Source organism: Nomia melanderi, chromosome 8 (assembly GCF_051020985.1).
Source record: "Nomia melanderi isolate GNS246 chromosome 8, iyNomMela1, whole genome shotgun sequence".
Classification (NCBI taxonomy): Eukaryota; Metazoa; Arthropoda; class Insecta; order Hymenoptera; family Halictidae; genus Nomia; species Nomia melanderi.
This window is the reverse complement of record NC_135006.1, coordinates 7,447,261-7,470,237: the sequence shown is the minus strand read 5'-3', so window position 1 is coordinate 7,470,237 and position 22,977 is coordinate 7,447,261. Positions and strand designations below refer to the sequence as shown.

At 34.4% G+C, this 22,977-nt stretch overlaps 1 protein-coding gene across 10 annotated transcripts in view; it reads right to left on the bottom strand.

The window, feature by feature from the left end:
- The window catches only part of LOC116426430 (Lipophorin receptor 2), a 100,730-nt gene that overhangs the window by 31,404 nt on the left and 46,349 nt on the right, over positions 1–22,977 (bottom strand). For 8 of the 10 annotated variants that reach the window (XM_076370330.1, XM_076370332.1, XM_076370329.1 and 5 more), the window contains one exon: positions 5,846–5,968. The exons of 1 other annotated variant lie outside the window; for it this stretch is intronic. In XM_076370330.1, the coding sequence (XP_076226445.1) occupies positions 5,846–5,968 (123 nt within the window). Of the gene's footprint in view, positions 1–5,845; positions 6,332–6,439; positions 7,186–22,977 lie in introns of those variants that run through there. One more of the 10 variants, XM_031975345.2, reaches the window with a different exon arrangement.

Here is a 22,977-nt window from a genome sequence, read left to right as displayed (position 1 = left end):
AAGTAGAAATAGCCGGAAATAGTCAGACAGACCAGTCTAGCAATATGAAGGAGCATATGCTCGACGAATTTTCAAATTCAATTTTCTCGAGAAAGAAGCTTCTTACGGAAAAACCTTACTTCACAGTTTCTTTGTCAAGTGTGTCACGAATGTGTTGACGTTATATATGAATCAATAAATGAACACAAGTAAATAAAAACCGACAAACCGGTGCACTTTACAAAACGCCATCGACCAGTGGTAATACCATCACACATCAAAGAAACTAATTAACCATCAATCAATTTGCAAAAGAAAAAACAAACTCAATATCTCAATGAGTTTGCCTAACTATTCTAACTTTTGTCTTATCTTTCCTCCAATAATTACAGGTAAAATCTTTAATAAACCGGTGCACTTTACAAAACGGCATCGACCATTAACACTGTCAACCAACAAGGCAAACAATCGAATGATTCACCACGAAAGTGACGACCGTTGCCGAGACAATTAGCGAAACGCGAAAGTAATCATTGTCGGTCTTTCGGCTCGCGTGTTTACGCAGCAGAGAGCTCATTATAATCGAATATTAATTGCGAAACGGACCCGTCGATCGTGTGCCGGGGAAAATTCGTGCGCATGAATATTAATTCCATTCGATCGACAACGGGACGACTCCGAGACGCGGTTATTATTAATAACCGGGTCCGGTGCAGCGTCGCGCTACGATTTACCTCTGGTAATATAACAACGGCCGGCCCGTGATAAGAATAATAACGGCGCCACTAATCACGGTGACGCGATGGTTTATCCGTGTTTCGGTCGCGGCCGAGCTCTCCCAATTTATATTTCACCGTTCGGCGACCAGTGACGGGGGATCCACAGTTCAATATTCGGTTTCCATCTGGCGTGAGGCCGATATCTCGATTTCCCGATTGCAACGGGAATTGTTTTTCAGGTATCAGCGGTTCGGAATGATAACAGTATAATTTCTATTTTTGAGTTATTGGGGAAGACCTTTCGCGAGATGTTCTTAAATTAGTTGAATGATATATTGATAATTGTTGATAGTTGATGTTGTTAATATTTTGTTGACCGGTAAGTTTACGCAGAAACTATCTCACGCCGCCGATTATTATTCCGTAATTAAATATGAAAATGAAACAATCTAAATAAACTTTAATATACTTCATTTATACATAATGAATTGAAATGAAACTTTGGACGTATCTTTTATATAACTTTGAATATTTTGCTTTTGTAATATTCCTTATTGCGTTGCGTTTCAAAAATTGAAATAGCTAATGCAAGTGCAAACACGAGTTAACTCGTGATCAGTCAACAATGTGTTAATAATGTAATATCAGTAATTAATAATAGCTTACATTGTTAATAATTTTGTAGTAGTAATTACGAGTAAATACTAATGTTGCTGTTAATATTAAAAATTAATAATAATTAATACTGTTAATAACGTTGTGATACTAATATTTAATTAATCCAAAAATATCTGGAAAAAGACTTTTTTCTCAAAATCTCGGAAGCAGAAGTTAAATAATTATTATTTTGTTTCAGTCAGATATAGATCTAGATTACTTGATTGCAATTCTTTCTGAAAATTTAAATTGTTAAAAATATAATTAAGAAAACCGAATTACAATGGTACATTGTGTTTTTTAGTGAACATTATAAAAAGTACCATGCTTTGAATATTTTAAAATATTTTTCCAAATTACATGCATCCCGTGCACTTTTAAATTTTTAGTAAATGGATAAAAATCCATTGTTCGTGGAATTATGTTTCATGCGCAATTGATTTTGAGAACAATAACAAAAGTTGCTCAGTAATTGTACGTAACTTCATGTATTTAATTGGAACGAAATTTAGAGTAAATGAGAACCCGACGGTTTGTACTGCAATGTTACTGTTAATGGGTACCAAATTAATAATAGTATTTATGATATTATTACTTCCATTTGTAATGTTATACGGTTCGAGTTTAGTGAAATCAATTAGCATCTGCAAGAATATACAAATATTTCCTATTATTATTTAACTGAAGTATGCACGATAATTGGTTTCATTGGGAAGAACACGATTCTACAGGAAAAGTTGCGTTGGAAACGCAGAACGGAACTTTTTCATTTGATTTTCTGTTTTCGAGAAAATCAAGCGTGAATATATGTTGAGCACACATGCGCTTGAATAACTTTCAGACTGAATACACGGATGGTACAATGGACGAAGAGAGGTTATTCTACATGCGGAAATATATAAAATATCCAAACTGAAATTTTGTTATTTGAGGACTCGCTTCTTTTATTTTATTTTTTTTTATTTTCCTTTTGGAAAAATTGAGATTGAACATGTTCAGCAAGTATTTACCCAAATGCACGTGTAATTGATAAATTTTCGAAATAGATAATCTAGATATTCTCGAGAACGAGGTTTTGAAGAAAAAACATGATATTTTAAACTGAATTACTCCCTTGCGTAGAATAATTTTTTATTGACTTGTACCACTTACGTTCGGTCGGGTTAATCAACGTACTGACGTGTATTGTGTAAATTCGATTCAAAGAAAAATTGTATACTTTTATACCCCTTCATTTATACAGTATTAGTAGTTCCTGGGTACCATGATTTAACCGACAATACAAGTCATTAAAGATAAAAATAAATTATCCAAAAAATTATGCAATCACAGAATTAGGGGAGTACAAATAACTAAATTAAACGATAGGTGCAGACAAAACATCAAATAGTAGATATTAATAAATATTAAAAAAATATTTTCATATTTTTGAATATCAAAATATGTTATTTCTCAGCTTTTAATTAATACTGACAGAAAAACGCAATTACAAATATCACATATCAAAAAAGTATTTAAAAAAAATATTTTCTTTTCATGCCACAAGAATTATTTTTCTTAACTTCCAATGAATACAAAAAATATATCTTTAAAAATGTTTTCTACATTCAATATATATGTATTTAATATTATATTTTTTTGTTGCAACAATTCTCCTCCAATGTGTCAAAAATTATTTCTCTCAGCATTCAATGAACACAGAAAATATAATTTTAAAAATATTTTCTGACATTTGATATTTAACAGATTTTTCTGTTAAATAATAATTTTCTCTCCATGTCTGAGAAATTATGGTCCCCACAGGATCGAAACATGGTTGGACCCATCGCTATCGCCGAGTGTGAGGGCTCGTTTCGCGCGAGACACGCGCGCGTGTCCCACGGATCGGTTCTGTTTGCCGACGCGGTTCGATTTGTCCCCGCGCCAATAATTTAGCCGTTAAACGTAACAAACGATCCATTTACGAGCTCGTTCCTTTCTCTGTCCCACGCGAGCGCGATCGCTGGCTATCCCGGCCACGCGTTGCGACAAGAGGACTTTACGACTGCTTTACACAGGATAAAATCAACCGTATCGTTCCCGTGACTTTTCGACTCCACCCGGTATATATCTTTTTATTTAGTCGGCGGCGGATATCGAGAATTAAATCTACTCGACGCGACGTGCGAAAATATTGAACTTTCCGCGTCCCGTTCGAGCATCCTCGAATCAGAATGATTTTCAATCGTCGTGTACTGTTTTGTCCACTGTAGAAATTTAAAAAATCGAGATATTCGGGAGAACGTTTGAATTCGATGAAAGAGAATGTTATTCGGAATAAACTTGACTTTTCTACAAAGATTGTACAATAGATTAGTAATGTAATTATTATCTTCGATATAAAATAAGTTTGATGCGAAAATTCAAGTGAATTTAAATGTCGATATATTACATCTACAATCTACAATTCTAATCGAAGGAATTATTTTTTTTTAAAAGATTCCTACTTTTTTTTAAGTATTTGGGAGTTTGATGTGTAATTTAGCTTTTTATGGAAAAAGGTTTCAATGTTTCCAAAATTGTTTTCTTAGAATTATCTTTGACACCGTATGTTTTTCTTTTCTACGAGAAAATCATTCTAGGGCGAGAGAACTCTCACGGAACAACGAACATAGAATTGAAAAATAAATTAGTCTTAACAAGTAGATTAGTAATAAATATAGATTATTTGTACTTTTATAAAGTTAGTTTTAATTAGTCATAAATGAGTAATTAGTGGTAAATACAAATTAGTTGTATTAATACTTTCAATGCTAAACAACTAAAAAATAATAAAATGTCAGATAATTATCTTAATGCCTGGAATACATACGAACTTTTTCTCACATTGCGTTACAACGAGATAATTTCTATAAGATGACGTAAGATGAACTTTCCCAGAAGCAATGGACAACAAGTAGTAAGAAAAAGTTCCTTGTATCTCTCTAGTTGTTACATGCCATTCTAGTAGACAGGGTGTCCCAGATTTTTCTTGGCAAACGGTGCCAGCGTTTTCAACGAATAAAACACCATAGGCTCATAAATGATTGATCAAAAAATTATGTTGAAAAATGTGAAACGAAGTTTTAAATAAGCTGCATTCGTTGACTGTGGTTATTGTAGGTTATGTTTACTATCAGGATTACTAACGTTTCAAGAAATCGTTTATTAGGCAAGAATTAATGCGCAGCATTAACTACAAAAAGATATTAATAGAACGAAACTCGTATCAGTATAAGAAACTGAATGTTTCGTAGATATGTTTCAGAATTCATTTCATATGTACAGAAAGCAAATATATACAAATCCATTAACGTTATCTAGATAATTCTTAATATTTTGAATTTCAAATGCTAAACATAATCTGAAGATTAATTATTATTAAGTTGAATATATCTTTTTACTGAGGATTTTTACTACAAGATCTTTATTATAAATAGATTCTAATTTAAAGCGACTCACCCTATTGCTTATCCCAAATATTATGTGAAGGGATCCCTAATAAAATTAATTAAATAAATTCTCTAACCAAATTTAGTATTAACCGAAATTTTGCGTTTATAGAAGTCTTCAACAACGAAATATTAAACGAACAACGAACAAATCCACCATTTTTTCGTATTTATATCACATGTGCTTTTCGATGAAGCATTCACGAGCCAATATTTACATGCCATTCGTTTTTACATTCACGCGTGGAACATACACTGACAACGGTACAACAGGAAAATCCGAGACGCCCTGTACATATCAAATAAAACCAACCAATTTATAGTATCAAAAGGATTAACAACAAAAAGGGGAAAAAACACAGAAAAGTAGACACTAACAAATATGTATACAGCAGAGCCTCGTATAACGCGGTCAAAAAATTGCAATCCACCTATAGCAGGATTAAAAAATTGCTTAAAAGGTATGCATGTTGATGGCAAACTTTATAAAGGCAAAAATGCGTCGTTGCATTAATGCATCAACCCGTTAAAACACAAGGAAGGCAAGCAAGAATAGTATTTGTACTTGTTTCGTAGCGCTTGCCTTTTGCAAGCCTGACTAATTCGTAACATGCAAACCTATGCGTTTTTTAATTGTCTCAGAAACTACGGTTACAAAATGGAATTTTATAGTTTCATTGTTTTCAAATCAAGAAACATTCACATTATTTACTATTATAATAAACAACAAATTTTCAATCGATTGCAGATTTTTGTGTTCCAGATCCTTCGCGTTACAAAAGGTCCAACAGTATACAAATCGTTCACTGGTCTAAGTGACCAACCTCACATTTCGAATTTATGCAATTGTTAGCATATGTACAATATTATAAAACACTTAAATGATTCTTCATTAACTTCATTAAACCAAATTCTCCTACCCCCTGTTTCATAGAGTTAATCACTTTGACAAATGAACGGCTTACTCACAGAACTATATCATATACTACGTAAAATAGAAAGAATAGACAATGTACTCACGGCAAACCGCTGGATCCTCATCAGACCCATCCCCGCAGTCCTTGTCGCCATCGCAGACCCATGTTCCGACTATGCATATGCCGTTCTTGCACTTGAACTCCGAGTCGGTGCACTTGTGCAGACCTAGAAGTGGATTATCGTCTTCGTGGTGAACGTCCACGGTTAACGCGATGGTCGCGACGCACGCGAGCTGCACCAGGGTGCACATGTGTCGGACTGGGCTGAAAAGCCTCATTGAGCCGGAAACGGATTGCATGGTTCTCCCTTCGAGATCCCGAGCGCGCTTCCTCCGAATCACTAGCTCACAAAACCTTTCGCTTAATCCGCTACCACCTGGGTAAATCCCCACGACGCGCTATTTAGAATTGCGGGTCCAATCGACAAGCTTCGAGCTCGTTGATGTTCCTTCAACGCGACTGAAAGATTGTCCTCCAATTGGTTCGAACTCTTCGCACCCTACCCAGAACCGAATAACCAGCGAGTAACCTGGATGATCGGAAAGAAACTGCTATCAGGACGATGAAGCAGCGCTGAGGGCGCGAGACAACGACACCGTGGCAGGAGTCCTCTATTCTCTCATCCTTCGAGGCTCACCGAGTTTCATGTAGCACCGAATAAAATCCTCGATCCACTCCGCCGCTCCACTTTCTTTCGCCAGCTCTATTGGCCTTCTATCTACTGAACTCACGATACTCGCTGTCTCTAGCTCTCCGCCCGGAGATTACCGGGAAACACTCCCCTGGGTCTAGACAAAAGATTCTTCTCGATAAGTAGCCGGGGATCTGGACCAGAGACGCTAAAGGTGGACCTGGTCTGCTGAGTCGTCCAACTCAATATCGACGTCCCGATGAAAATCACTGAATGAAACTTGACCAGAAAATCGTGAACCAATTTTCAAGAGACTTTCCTCTTTCCCACTGCTAAACCGACAAAAACCTAGTCCAGGGTTCCCAAAGATGAACCCAGTTTATAGTCTTCCAAATGAATATCGATATTCCGAGGAAAATCACTCAATAAGATGTGATCAAAAAATGGCGAACCAACTTTCAACCTTTTCTTCCTTCTTCACTGCTAAACAGCCAAGAACCTAGACCAGAGTCCCCAAAGATGAACCCAGTTGATGAAGTCTTCCAAACAAATATCGATGTCCCGACAATCACTGAATAAAATGCGACCGAAAAACCACGAACCAGTTTTCAAGGTACTTCCTTTCTCGCGGAAGATACCGGTCACGATCCGAAACGGTTACTGAACGCTAGATTCGAAGGGTACTATCGCGGCTGATCGGTCGCGATGCACTCACGATGGCGGCTGGATGCTGTAAGCCCGAAGCCGTGGCCGCGGGCCCCCTATATAGGGGCCCGGGTCCGTTGCCGGACATGCGATACCAACCACGCCGGCCAGGGAGGGGGCCAAGCGAATCGCAATGGGATCGTTACACACTCGTTTTTTGCGGAACGGGCTGAAAGCGCGATAACCGCCGCCATTTCGCTGATACCAGGAAATACGAGAGCGCGCGCGACTCCTCGTTACGATCAAGGCCTCCGCGATGACACCGATTACAGCCGGCAATGAAACAGTTTTCGCGCCCACGCAATCCACGACGCCGCGACCGTCAGAAATCGTCTTTGTTGGACCCGGCCTGGTGGGGTTGTCGGCGGCGGCTGCATGGTGGGGGACAGACGGGGAACTGGCGATCGCATTGGTTTTGTTTCCACTTTGGACACGACGGCGAGCCTTGTCTGGCCGATGGAAAGTTCAAAGTGTACGTGGCTCCTATTTATTTTCGATGGGAGCGTTAGATACCGAACAATGTGCGTTAGATGTCAAATAATGAGATACCGAACGATGAGTAACGTCGATGTGCAACGTTCGTTTTGTGAGTTTCGACTGGATCGCGGTTAGGAGATTGAAGTGTTCTTGTGGCACCATAAACGGCGAAATCGGGAATTTTTGGTTTCTAACGGGAGATTGTTTAGTAATAAAAACATTGTGGTGTAGGATGGAAGTGTATTTTCTTTTTTGTAAATAGTTATTAATAGTGTTTCGAGATGTGGTTAATTTTTAAATATTTTTGAAGTGTTTGATGTTTGATACTTAGAATCTTTTAGTTGATTTTGATTCGGTGAATGTATATAATAGCAAGTTAACAAAAATGTTGATTTATGTACAATTTTGAAAAGGGTTGGATAAATAGAATGCAAACAATCATTAATGTTATTCTGATAAATGTACTTTTAGGTAAAACGTTTTTGAGTTGAAGAATTAACTTATTCGCGTTTATACAAAAAAGAAATTTTCCAATTTTTTATTTACATTTGACTGCATCCTAATTATTTATAGTAATACATGCATTTCTTCGTATGGATATTAAACGTTCTTTTCCTTTCAAGTCTTTGTCAAACGTGACTGTTATTTCCACTATTATAGTGTTCATATTATTACAAATAAAACTGCTCATTATGATAAGCAATGAATCCTTTCCAGCATTTTATATGGCATTGTTCAAAGAAATTACAGGATTTCATTTAAAAGACTTAATGAGCCTCTATTTTGCCAATCCAAATTCATACACTTATTTACGAAGCTGAAACTGAATACTTCTCTAATTTATAATGAATAACTTGTATGATATGTTCGAAGTACAAAGAAATGTGTTACAATATGCGCACGTGGCAAATCGATCGCGGTAATTGAAACAGTGGCCTTAAAAATGGAAATTTACAATAACACAGTTGGAAAGGCAATTAGCACCTTAAATAACGTTTTGAATGTTTTCGCTCTTTTTATATACACGCCGGCGTATTAACTTTCGCCAAAAGTTTTCCCGTTTCCCTCGACTTCTTTGACTTCCTGGACTAATCTTTGCCCCTTGCGCGCTTTTTTTATTCATTTTACAAAGCGTAAAAGGTGCATAGAACAAAAAAGGAGGGCTCGGGGAACAGTCTGAAAATTTCCTAATCTTCTTAGCCACATATTTTCATTTCGGCTAATATCTGCGCGAGATTCCTGAATGGAAAATCCGAAAATCCAGAGTACATTTCAAAGTAAAATGATGAAATAAATTTCAAAGTAAAGTTTCAGCAGATACTTAACTCTTTGCACCCAAAAGACGACTGGGACTCGCCACTAGATTTGATGCAGTAAAATTATAAAGTTTGATATTTAATGTCAACCCTTGTCCTATAGCATTATGTAAGATTCGTGGTGATGATTTTAAACAGAACTGAACAAAAAATAATATTACATGATTCATTTGAATTCAAATTAAATGTTATTCCTCAGTTATCAATTACTATACTTTAAGGTAAACATACATACAAAATGTGCCTAAAATTTTCTCTTTTTTCAATAAATTGTTTTGTCATCGTTAATCATTGTAAATCACTTAGTGGTTGTATCAATCATAGTTGAGAAAGGAATCATAAGCCAATAATTAAACATTCATATAATTTAGCTTTGCTAACAGCACATCTTTGCTTCATAACACTAGAACTAACACACCCGTCAAAGTGACGAGTCTCACTTTTCTAATATCGCAATTGTTGATATTTTGAAACTGAAATGATTTTAAGGATCAATAGTTTCACGTGGATGCTATAATGAATACACATGAAATCGAAAGAAATCTGTTACAATTTTTGTAAGGGCTACGTGTTAGTCATATTAAATAGTAGGCAGTCTACTGTTAATTTAAACTTTTGGAGTGTAAAGGGTTAACCAACACGAATTTAATATTCTTCTTTATTCATAGAATTTCAATTTTCGTCGAATGCGTCCCTAAAATCGTGCATCCCCGTGAAGACTCGAAACTATACCCTGTCCCCGTATTTTTTTTAAATCCGGTCGACGCGAAAAACTCGCAATCCAGAAACCGTCAACGAACACTAGGAGCAATTAAACGAACTGGACAATTAAATTTTCGAACGCGAATGAAGTGATTTGTAAAAGAAACAAAGTACACAAACGCTCCCAGTATAAACATAGCCGATATGAAGCACGACAAACATTGCTCGTAAAATTCGAAAATATTACAACGAGAACGTCGTTTACGAATTACACGCGAATGTCAACATAATATGCGCAGTTTACATAATTTTGATAAAAGTTTCATTCTCAAGTTCTGTCTCTCTCTCTCTCTCTCTCTCTCTCTTTTTCTGAATATCAGTACTAGAACTATCATACCCGTCAAAATCGGTTTCGATTTACTTGTTTCGCAATTATTAGTATCTTCAAAGTGTTAAATATTTGAGATGATTTTGAGAATCAGTAGTTTCACTTGAATACTATATTAACTATATTATTATATTAATAAAACAAATCCGCATGTAACAGATACTCCGCATAAATAGAGAGACGAGTGTAACATCATTTTGTTAACGCTAGAACTATCATACTAATTAAAATTACTGGTTCTAATTTTTTTATTTTGCAATTATTAATATTATAAAAGTTTTAAATATCCAAAAGTAGAAGAAATTGAAGAAAATTCTATTGTTACAATTTTCATTTTATTCGCCAATACAAAAGAAAACAAAAAACATTGGAAAGAAAAGCTATTTCACAAACACATTTATTTCAGATGGCTTAACCCGCTCACAACTGGGAAAATTAAGAACGTTTTGCCCTAGCTTCCAAAATTAATCTCAATGAAAGCAAGAGAACAAAATTATCTCTTTATTTATTGTAAACAATTGATTATCGTTTATTATTATTTATTTATGTATTTATTTTCATAAATATAGTTTCTGTTTATTATATAGATATTTACGATAGATCTTTTTAAAAAAGTGTCCCATCTCTCCCCGATTTACCCTATATGATGTTTCAATTTACCGCGTAAAAAAGATGCCGCGTAAATGGAGGGACGGCTGTAGAATATTTCGGAAATAAAAGGAGAGGGGAGGAAAGAAAGGGGGGCAGGGTCCACCGATTTTTCTTTATCGTTCGTTCCGAGCACTCCACTTTGGCTGGCAGTCGCGGCGACATCCGAGCCGGTATAGAGGTTGAATTGCCTATTTAGACTGAACCCAGATACCCTAAGCCAACTTCTTGGTTAACCCGACACGCCGTTGCAGCCGTCGATGCAACGCAAACACCGGCCGCTCGCTCTTGCGCCAGCTTTTCGCGAAAATCTAACCCGGACAAATGAAACACAAAAGAAGGAAAAAAAGAGGAACGAAGGATAGCGAAACGAAGAAGAAAATATAAAAAAGTTCATCCGCAGAGGAAAAGAAACAAAATTCCGATATTGAAATTCCAATATTGAAATTCCAATATTAAACTTCGGGGCAAGAGGTCAAAAGTTTCGCGCTAACTTTCAACCCTCGTCCCTGACGAAAAAAGGACGAAAATAGTTCGCTGGATTTCGAAAGGGTCGTTACGTCTCATTGGACTTCACCCCTTTCCGTCGACGTTCTATTTTATTCCAATTACCGCGTGTTTCGCTGATTCGCATTTATTTATGGTTCGTTGTTGGTCAGAACGCGGTCTTTGTGTTCGGATGTAACGGATCGGGGATCGAGGAATTTCAATCTTCGCGGTGTCTATAGGGAGATGTCTCTTTTAATATGTAATCAGTATTCTTTTCTCGTTTATGCAATTGAGGGTGGCTATGGGAAATATTAAAAAGTTTACGTTGCCAATGGATTATGGTAATACTTATAACGGGGAGAGAAGAATTTGGAAGATTTGGAAGGAATTTAGGGAACTGGGCGTGGTCCTTGGGAGGTTGATATTTTTTGAACTTCTTGTTCAAAGAAATTAAGTTTAGGGGTTCCATTAAAGTTTGCATTTTGATGAATTTTGCACAGTAATGAACGTTATAAATGCATGAAAGCAATAGATCAATCATAAATAAATGATGAAACTGGGATATTCAAATATAGTTGAATTAAGAGACGCTTTCAAATGAATATTCAAAAACTAGATGTTTTTTATGAAATTATAAAAAGAATTGCAACAGATAAAAAATTCTGTTTTCAGCAAAAATAAATATATCTGTTATTTATCTATAAAATCAGCTATCCCTAAAAAGGAATTTTCAAAAACACGCAACAAAAGATCAATTTCAATTTATTCATTCCCTTAAACGTTATCAACTATACGAATGCAAGTTGCCGAACAAAAGTATCATGAAAACTTTGGACCACAATTAGACGCGCAATATCGTGTTCGAATTAATCCGATTAAGAGCATTGGGCCGATCGCGCACATGTATTTCTGGATCGATAAGGCTTGATCTATTTCTTTCGGTTTCTTCTCGCCCACTTTTTATCCTCATTCTCCCCACAAATGTGGCAATAGAAGTGCGTGCACTGCTGGTCAAAAGTAATTCAAACTAAAGGATAACAAACTAAATTGAATTTATTCGTTATTTGTTATTTTGAACAAGAAATTCTGAATAAATTCAATCTGATTGTCATTTGCGGATAATAAATAATTAATATATTTGTTATTTATGAATAATAAATAAATTGAATTTATTCTTCATTTTCTATAACTTTTCCCCAAAAATGTACATATTAATAGGAAACGTAAATGACATTGTCTTACTGTCAATCGGATATGAAAATGCGAATAATAAGTGACGAACAGCAAATAATGAATAACGAATGGCACGAATAACAAATAACCAAATAACATTTGTCAAATATTTTCCATTTTTTTAATGTTATATCGAATCTTGTACAAAGGCCTATTTAAATATTCTTCTTATATAGGAATATCTATTTTCACAAATATATTTTATTTCTTGTTAGGTATCAATAATATTTACGATGTATTAATTCTTTAAAAAAAAGCCATCCCTCTTCGATTTACCCCATTATCATTCAAATGAAGTTTTATTCAAATAATGCCCACTATCGAGTGCGTGTTTAATCGCGAAAGACGCTCGTTCGTTCGTTGGCGCTCGCGTAAAGAGGGTCGTTGCACAATCGCCGCGAAGGGGCAGATAAAACCGGAATTCAGGAAGTCTCGAGCACGATCCAACGCAAAAGTAACGACGTAATTGACCACGCGGGAAATCGCGTTGCATCGGTGCCCTCACGTGATCCCGAGTTCCGTTCCGATAACGCTGACGGCTGAAGATTCTCGAACGAAAATTTTCATTAACCGGGAATCGTAGGGTGGATCGCGACAATCCACATGGATCCAGAATCGTCAGTGTCGCTCAAAGAAACTACCCTTTGTAAGGGCTTGAAGGTAGAAATTTCACTTGTGATTGGAATTACACAAAAACTAGCACGCTTGTAACGAACATTTTTATGCCAACATCTTATGTAACTATCGGAGACTATTGGGTTACAACAGTTTCGTTTTACGATAAGCGATATTACAGTTATTCGAGAAAATTGGAAATCGGAGAAAGTGTTACAAGCGTATTCGATCGATTCATGTATGTTAATGAACATTAACATTTTATAATTAATTATGAAAGTTGCGAATTCAAATCGCATAAACAGTTATTTCGTAGCAAAAGCAAATACTTTCAATCTACTCATGTTTCTCACGTGGACTTTTATTCAAATTTGTTACTGTAATCGCGAACGTGGAGCATTTTCGTTTCACAAATTATTGGATTAAATATATGGACCGCTCGGGAATTCATGCGTGAAAAATACAACAAATTAAAATGGAAGTAAGCTAACGTGAATTTACAATAATTTATTAATTGTGTTAATCATATCTGTCGACTTCCGCCACGCTTTTTACACATTTATGTTAATTTAATACGCACATATTCTAGTAGGTAAATTTTTTCTTGAAACAATGATTGATTGTCTTCTAGAGTAATTGACTTCAGGTGGGAATTATAACACACGACATCACAATTTTGACCATACAGTTAATTTAATTTTAAAGTGTAATGCAGTAAATGCAGAATATCCAAAATCATAGGATTATTATTATTGCAATAATAAAATGATAAATAATACATACTAAAATAGTAAGTTTCATGGAAATAAAACCCAAATTTATAAAAATTAAACGAATCGCGATACGATAAGTGCATTCGAATAAAAAAAATATGTAACATATTACTTATAAGAGAGCAACAAATCAATTAACCGTTTTCCTAAGGTAACCTTTCAACAGTTCAACAACGGAAGTCGCTCATCGATCAATTACATTTATTACTTGCAATAAAAAGACCTGCCCGATATTTAAAGCTCCCCTAGCCAAGGCTTCCGGTGACATTTCCATGCACTGTTTTAGAAGGTTTCAAGGTTCCGTCCATGAAAACTGCGAGGTAAAAGAGTAATATTCGCTTTTCAGAGAGCAGACACACATAAGGGTACGTTTACAGCGAAGCTACGATGCTCGATAAGACTGCCGACGAGGGCGGAGCGTGAAAATATGTTCCGTTTACTCTCAGCGAGTAAAGCGACGATCAGCGTACAGAAATTAATTAGTGAGTTGTTCGTTAGACCTGCTGACAAACATAGACTAACAACTGAAACCATACGGAAAAATTAATTAACAATCGCTCTTATGGCAAAACAGAAAATTTTAGAGAAATTAATTAGTGATGGCTTTACGAAAAATAAATTGGCGTGATGTTTATTAGAGTTAATGCATTAAACAACTGGACTCTAGTATCGAAGCTACGACGTAAACGCAGCATAAGAAACAGTATTGCGAAGATGAAATGGTCAAAACGGTTTCGGCGGGTCACCGAGTGTTTTCTAATTAAAAACAACCCGGCCGGAACAATTTAGCCGGTTTCCGCGAACGGAGAGAAATGAACTAACCCGTTCCCGGGGTTCGAGTTTCCGCGAGAGTCAGCAACAACGAGCCAGCTAATCAATCAAATCTGACTCAACGATAACCGGGATTCCTAGATACATCGTCGAATGCATTCCTCGGACATAACAGTGTTGTTCGTTCCCAGCAAATTGAAGTCGAATAGCAAAAAGTATCGTTTTATCTGTTCTCGAGATATCTCACACGAGTCATCATTTCCACGATCAAATTATATAATTTTACTAAAATTTTATTGATACCTTTTTACCCCTTTACGCACGTGTTCTCCGTGCGTGACTTGATTTTGTAAATTATTTTATAAATCTGCCGTATTGTAACCAAAATAATTTTCTTATTTTCATAAATAAATTTAAATGATGCGTGAATGTTTCAGATTTTTCTTGTAACAGTCGTATCCACAGTGTAGTAACAGAATTAAACAGCGTAAGCAGAAACGCTTAAGGTGAAATAAATCGTAAGGCAAGGGGTTAAAACTTTGTGGTCGAGTCGTGGTACCAATTATAATTATATAATTACAGATTACCTGTGATTCGCTGAACACTATTACACTGAAACTTTTGAATATACAAAAACGTGTTCAGTGAGAGAATTATAAAGTATTTTTACCAACATGTTTTTTATTAGATATTTAACTAATTACTAAATTAAATATCTAACTAATTTTGATGTTTCCTAACGGAGCCTTGAAATTTTCGATTCGAAGAACTATTAAAGTGGATTAAAGTGGAGGCCTCAGTAAATCTCAGAATTTTTTTGTATTGTCTAAAAGTTAAAAACAATAAAAAATTAGTCATGGACGTGAACGACTAGAGTACAGGTCAAAGGGATAAAAACTGGATACGAAGGGTTAAAATGTATGCCTGCGAGTCTATTTCCTGGTTTTGAATGTCTATCGCTTTACCCGATTCCTGACAAATTATATATTACAAAATTACACAATTTCACTGACATTTTATTGGTATCTTCTTTTTTTTTTAAATAATTTCTTTTTAGCAGAATTTGATCTGTTGCACTCAAATGTTTTGTTTGCTTGTATTAGCAGCTCCTTGAAGCAATTTTAGTAGAGAGATTGTAGTTTGCATGCTGATAAAAATGTATACGCGAGATAATAAATTGTTTTCATTTGAAAAATTCTGAAAAATTGGAACTTCTTTGCATCGTAATAACGGGCTCGCAACGGAGCCATCGAGTTTGAAGAGAAGTTTTAAACGACTTGGCAGCAGAGCCCCCAATTGCGAAGAGTTAAATTTCAATTTAATTTGTGTACTTTATAGAGGTGGGGTCTGAGAATGCGATAAAATTATATAATTTTACAGAAATTTCATTCATTCTTCTTTTTTCAAGAATTTCTCGAAAAAGGTGAAATGTTAGTTTAGTTTATTGGACTGGTTCTGAATGCGCGATAGGATTGCGTAAGCGGAATGACATTTCAATTGAATCTGTATATTTTATAGGAGCGATTTTCAAAGAATGATAAAGTATAAATATAATTATAATAAAAAAATATAATTTCATCAAAATTTCATTTGCACTGTTTCCTAATGAATTCTTTTGCTGAAAATGAATTTTCACTTTACTTTGTGTACTTTGGGAGAGTGGTTTCAAAGCTTTATCGTTTTACGCAATCTCAATTAATGTATACATAATTAAAATATCCCTTGTACAGATAGGAAGAATTATAATTAGAATACATCAATAGGAATAAAATGGTAAATAAATATATTAGAGAAGCGGGACGCAATTTGTACAGTTTCAACAAGAAATGACTCGATTTTATTTATTTTCTCTCTATTATTTTACTTCCACCCCAAATAATATTTTCTTAAGCAATAGATAAAGCTATTCCATGTTCGTTTACTTTATTCTAACAAAAGAAACATATTGAAATATATTATAACAGAGAATAATTAATTCCTTCATATGACCAATATACTTGTCGTTACATCAAATTAAATTTTATAAACATTATTTAATAAATGTTTACGTTGATTTTGATTGATTCAATTACAAGAATGTGTATATTCATTGTCTATTTTAAAACCTCCAATTTCCAAGATCTAAATGAACAAACATTAACTCATTTGCATCATAGCGTTTATATACATTTAATTTTGTTGTTATTTTGTCATTATTACAAGAGATCAATATTAATAGCACATCTTTGCAATTCGTTCTTTCTTAAGTAAGTTGTATTATATTTTATATATTATTTTATATTATCTTTTCTATTTTTTATTACAAAATGCTGAAATATAAAGTTCGTTTTACTTGTTATAACTTTTTTACTTAAATAAAGTTAAAAAAAATTGGTAATTAGATATTTCGTTTTCATACTTTTCTATCATGCAAATGCGTTAGTCTTTCTACAAACAATAGAGTAAAGTGTATAATAAACGTTCGTAAATCTAGTGTTAAAGAATCAAGGGTTAAACTTCCACCACGTTTCCCCAAGAGTTTCATCGCGTACCTCATTGTTGAGAACTGCTCATTTTTCGTCATAATTTTTATCAAAATACTGGAATGCACCCCGCGCGTAGAACGCCGGATAGATATTCATCCCCAACGAACGAAGCCGAACAGCGTAGCGTCGCGGAAGTTTCGTTTCTTTTGTTCCCGAGACATCCGGGACACGAATCGTCATTTTCCACCTCTCCGCGAATCACGTCGCGGCGCGCGGACGTGCGTCGAATAACCTTCGCCTACGTTCCTCCTCCCAATTAAATCAACTCCGCAATATAAAAAAAGAATGAAAAAAGAAAATGGTGGTGGGAAAAACGAAAAAGGAGGATAACCAGGAAAAATCGAAGCTACGTGGAACAAAAGTGTCGCACTGATGCCGCGATCGAACCGCAACCGGTGAATTTCGCGCGATCACGGACGCCGCGAAAGTGAAATCGTTTAACCGACGAATTTCCGGGTGTATTTCGAACAGAAAACAGAACTGGATCTGGGATCACTGGGGAACGCTGGCCGAAAAAAATTATTTTACGCGGGCGAAGCTTTTTTCCCCTTTTTCCCTTTTTCCACGGAAATTATTTGTTCCAGCGACGCGTACGGGGTTGCTTGAATCACTCGTTTTAAAAAGGGAACGATTATTCAACCGGAAATGATAAAATACCGTGGTCAATATTGGGAATGCTTTTTAGAGAATTATTTTTCATTGAAATTCACTTTGTGAGATAACAATGAATTGGTTAAACTTCATTCCTTGTCGGATAATTATTACGCTGTGTAATATGAAATATCGTATTTTGCGGAAAAAAGGAAAGCTTATTTGATGTTCACAAAGAAATTTGTTCAATGAAAATAGTCTCTATTCGATTCGATACACTTCTACCAATATGATTTTAATCACTTGCCTTATAACGTGTCAAACTCGTGAAGATTTTAAAAAGAATTCAACAAGCATAAATATTACTCAATTCTTTTGAATTCACATTAAACAATATTCTTTTATTAGTAACAATTATGCTTTAGAGCAAACATAAATATAGAATATACCTACAATTTTTCTCTTTTGTCAATAAATTGTCAATGGCAAAATAGTTGTATCGATCATAGTTGAAAAATGACTTGTAGGGTAAGAGGTTAATATATTCCATTCTTGAAACATTCTGAATGTTTAGAATGAATAAATTCTAAAGACATCGTTATAAACTACTGTTTCGGGTTTACCACGCCGTTTTGCAAACAAACATCACCGAAACGAAATTTTTCAAATCATCGCTGTAATGTTCTTTCATTTACAGTATCGTCCTCAAATGCTTTGTTTATATTTTCAGCGGTTTGCAGCACTATTTCCAAGTTTGAATTCATATAAGAAAATTACACGAATGTTGACGATGTCCATGTTTTTAAAAAAAACCATGCAAGAAATAGCTATTATGCACAGTTAGGAAAAACTTTTTTCCAAAAAGGTACTTTGGTAATCGATAATGAAACTGTTTAAGAAATTATATAAAAAACAAAAGAATAACAACAGCAGGAGTACAAACATATATGAGAAACCATTTTAAAAGAAATCTGACATTTTTTATTGCACGATCTAATAATTGAGTGTAGCGATATCATTGAATTTTTGAACTTCGAAGGGTTGTTGGTTCGAAGAAAGAAGTTCCATTGCGAGTTTTGTTCGGTAATATGGCGAAGGGTTAAAACAATTACATCTTTGACTTAGCTAATTTTCTTTGAAAATACCCCTTTGAATTTTCAAAGTTCAGGGAGATGTCACTTTCTAGAGAAAGAAAAATGTTACCGAAAGAATTCCTTTTCAGATTATAATACGAAGAGATCAAAAATTAATTGTAGTTTCAACCTAGCAATTTTTTGTTACAAGAACCACTTTTCATCGGAAAATTACTCAAAGTGGCAATATCATCGGATTTTCGAACTTCTGGAGGCTGCCACTTTAAGAGAAAAAGTTTCATCACGAGTTTCGTTCTACATTATAATGTAAGAGGTTGAAATAATTCGTTACACTTTCAACGTAGCGATTTTTTCTCGAAAACTTCATCCTTGACGATGGAATTACTTCAGACGAACAGGATATTCGAATTTTAAGAGGTCCTCGCTTTATTGTAGATAAAATTCTTTAAAAAACTACGCCAATTAATTCTGTCGCAATTTTGTCTATACGGTTATTATAAACAAAACTGAAATATTGAAGGTTCAAATAAATTTGTATACGAAAATAATAAGTTTAAAATAAATTACAAAATCAAGTGCGGACGAGACTCTTCATTTCCACTCAAAGTTCAACCCATTGCACTCGGAAGTTTTTAGTTAAATATGTCAGAAATTTTGTAATGAAACATTCGTTAGATTTTTAAATGTACTAAATACAAATAATTTACGAATGGCGGGATAAAACAACTTCTTTCCATAATTCATATCTGATTACATTATTAATTCACTTTCAATATTGTATAAGTAATATTTCTAGTACTATTTGTCTCAGTTACAATAGAACAAATAATACTATAATCTAATACCAAATCATTAATAATTATTTTCAATAGCATCTTTTGTTGTTATGAAAAAATAAATAGTATAATAAACAATACAAGTCACTACAAATTCTCGTACTTACTTTAGGTTGTCTCTCAAGTGCAAAGGGTTAACATTAAAACTACACAGCAATTAACTTGACTTTTCGAAATTCCTTTATAGAAACTCCAAAACTGCATCTATTGAAACTTTCATTGATGTACAATTCAGTTTGTGCACGGATAAATCAATTTCTTTAACACTGAAACTACCAGACGGGTCAAATTGACCCATTTTAAAACGTTTAGTTTGTAAGTATTTAAATTATGTTTAGTTTATTTAAAATAAACTTCTCTATTTATACAGATACGATACCCATCAAATTTCCAGAAATATATTCTTCTAATTTTTATAAAAATTTAGGAACAAGTGACTCTAATTGCTCGGTAGTTTTAGTATTAATAATTTCTCAGAGAAATATGTGTTGTCATTTTAATAATTGCAAAAAAGAAAAAATCCGGAAGGGGCCATTTTCAGCCGTCTGGTAGTTTTAATGTTAAAGTTGAAAAATTTAATTTTGACCAGGAAATTTCAGTTTTTGGACTACAGGGAGTAGAGCGGCGGTTCGAGGAAATGCGGACGACGAAGTGGAAGGCAATAGGCGATAGGTAACACGGTTCTATCGGTTTCGATCGGAGACGGGACGAGATTCCTGCGGACAGAAACCCGCCGCTCGTGCCTCCGTCGTTCCCTCCTTTAACCGGCCGCCACACCTTCCCCGTTGCACGTGTGTGTCGCGATGGATTCAGGGAATGCGCTTGCACATGTCCACGCCACGCGTTACGTGAATCGGGATCGGCGGAGGAGACACTGGATTGTTGTTCTTCCCGTGCCCGTACTGATATTGCTATTTACCCTTAGCGGAAAATATTCGATGAAAGTAGTTCATGAACCTCAGACTGAAATTATTTGCATAGATATTAACCCTTCACGATGTTAACCAGGTTGTTAATACTAAAACCACCGGACGGATCAAAATGACCCATTCCTTATGTTGTCTTTTTGCAATTATTAAAAAAATAACAGATGTTTCCCTGAAAAATGATTAACGAAATTGATTTAGCAATACGAAAACTGAATTGTAAATCGATTAAAGCCTCAATAGATGCACGCCCGAAGTTTTTATAAAGGAATGTCAAGAAGTCAGTTTAACTGCTCGGTAATCTTAGTGTTAACTACGTTTGACGCTGGAACTGACGAGTATTTGATAAGACTGATATATAATATTAAATTATAATTTATAAATTTAACAGGAAACTTTAAATTGTAATATTTTCTAAATTATAATTTTTTATTACATAAATTGTAATATTTTCTAAATTATTACTTTTTATTATATAAATTATAACATTTTATAAATTATGATCTTCAGTATATATCAATCGTATAATATACTTTTAATGATTTAATTTCTGTTTTTATAATGAATTATAATTAAATTAAATTAAAAAAAAATTTAAACGTATTTAATTGGGATGTGAAAAATTTGAAGATAAGAGGAATTTTGAAATGCGATTGGAAGATAATAGGTTTAAAAAGGGATTATTATTTCTTTATCACTTCTCCCATTAAAAGTAAAATCATATTTGCTCTGCTCATTCAGAATGTAAAAAATTATAATAAATTATGTAAACGAATGAATTTTTATTATAATCCTCCTCTTCGGAACCAATTTTTTTTCTCCCCACAGCTTTCTCTCTGTGTCATTAAGAGTAATGAGAATATTTAATATTCATACAATTTATACTAATCCTATTTATTAACTTACTTCCCTATATAAATCAGTGTAATTTGTCTATTTTCACTTAAATCTACACATTTTTCAGAAACATTCGACTACAGAATATATACAAAAATATATTTAATCCCTTACTTTAAATTAACATGTTAGACCCGCAGTGAAGGCTACAAGCAGAATTTAACAAACTTAAATATTACTCGATTCTTGTGAATTCAAATTAAATATTATTCTTCTGTTATCAATTATTATACTTTACAGCAAACATAGACATAAAATATACCTAAAATTTTTCCAATAAATGATTACTGGCAAGATAGTAGTATCGTTCATAATTGAGAAGCAAATGATCGGACAAAGAGTTAAACACACTTAAAGATACATTTAACAGTATACATCTCACCCTAAGAAAAGGAATTACCCTACGTTATCTATCACAGATTTTTCCTCAATAAATTATCAATGACAAAATAGTTATACCGGCCATAGTTGAAAAAGAAATCACAAAGCAAGGGGAAAATAAAAATCGTAAATATATCCCTATTTTTAATTCAATATCAGTAATAAGATTTTCAAGTGTGAGCATAGCTTCGCAAAAATTACCTAGATTTACCAGAGGATCGAATGACACTCCGATACTGTTACGTATCGCACGTTAGCTCACTAATAAAGTACGCCTGTTCATGTTCCGGATCAATGGTTGTTAACAGCCACGGTTTTAATTGGTCAGCCGATCAATTACTCAACTCTCCGATAAAGATACTAGCTGCGTTGTTAGCGAAACCTTGGTATAATATTTCCGAAAAAACGTTCTTCTGCACTCGAAGGCCTCGATAATACCTTTTGCAAGTTGTACGGACGGAAACATCGCTTAGGGTGATATCCCAGTCGACTCTAACTGTCGAAAAAAGAACGAACTTTGAAAAGTTTTAAATGATCGAAGACTCGACTCCGCTCCAAGGAATTTTGCCTTTGGACATTTCTCCACTGTTATGGAGATCGATGACATATTCACTCTTAATATTTTAATATTAATAATAATAGTGCTGTTTTTATCTAGTTTAAAAGAAAAATTTATGTATTTATTTATTATATTAATATACCTATTATTTTCATCTGTTTAAAAAATATAATATAAAATTCCGAAATTTTAATTTAATTTTAAATCCAGTTCGATGCAATTCAATTTCAGAATTTTGATTCGAATCAAACATAAAACGTTATTGGTGGTGGAAGGTAAACAACAAAATGATAAAATCATTCGGTGAAAGGCCGAAGTATGGGCGCAATTATTTCACCATTGCATAAACGCGTAAATGCCCAAGCCCAGTTGCAGCTAAATGAAAATCGATTTTTCATAGAGCTTTATTTCCTATTTTCCAATCAACTCATTTTCCGTGGAGATGGGTTGGGCATCGGCGAAATTTTCGACGGGGGAAAATAAGGATTATTACTCGAACGAAATTCGAGTCGCAGTCGTATCGTTAATTTCGTTGCGGGTCGAATAATCCATTCGTTATACGGGAAATTATTAACGCGAACTGATTAAAAGCAGAAATAAGAATCCCTCCCTTCATTA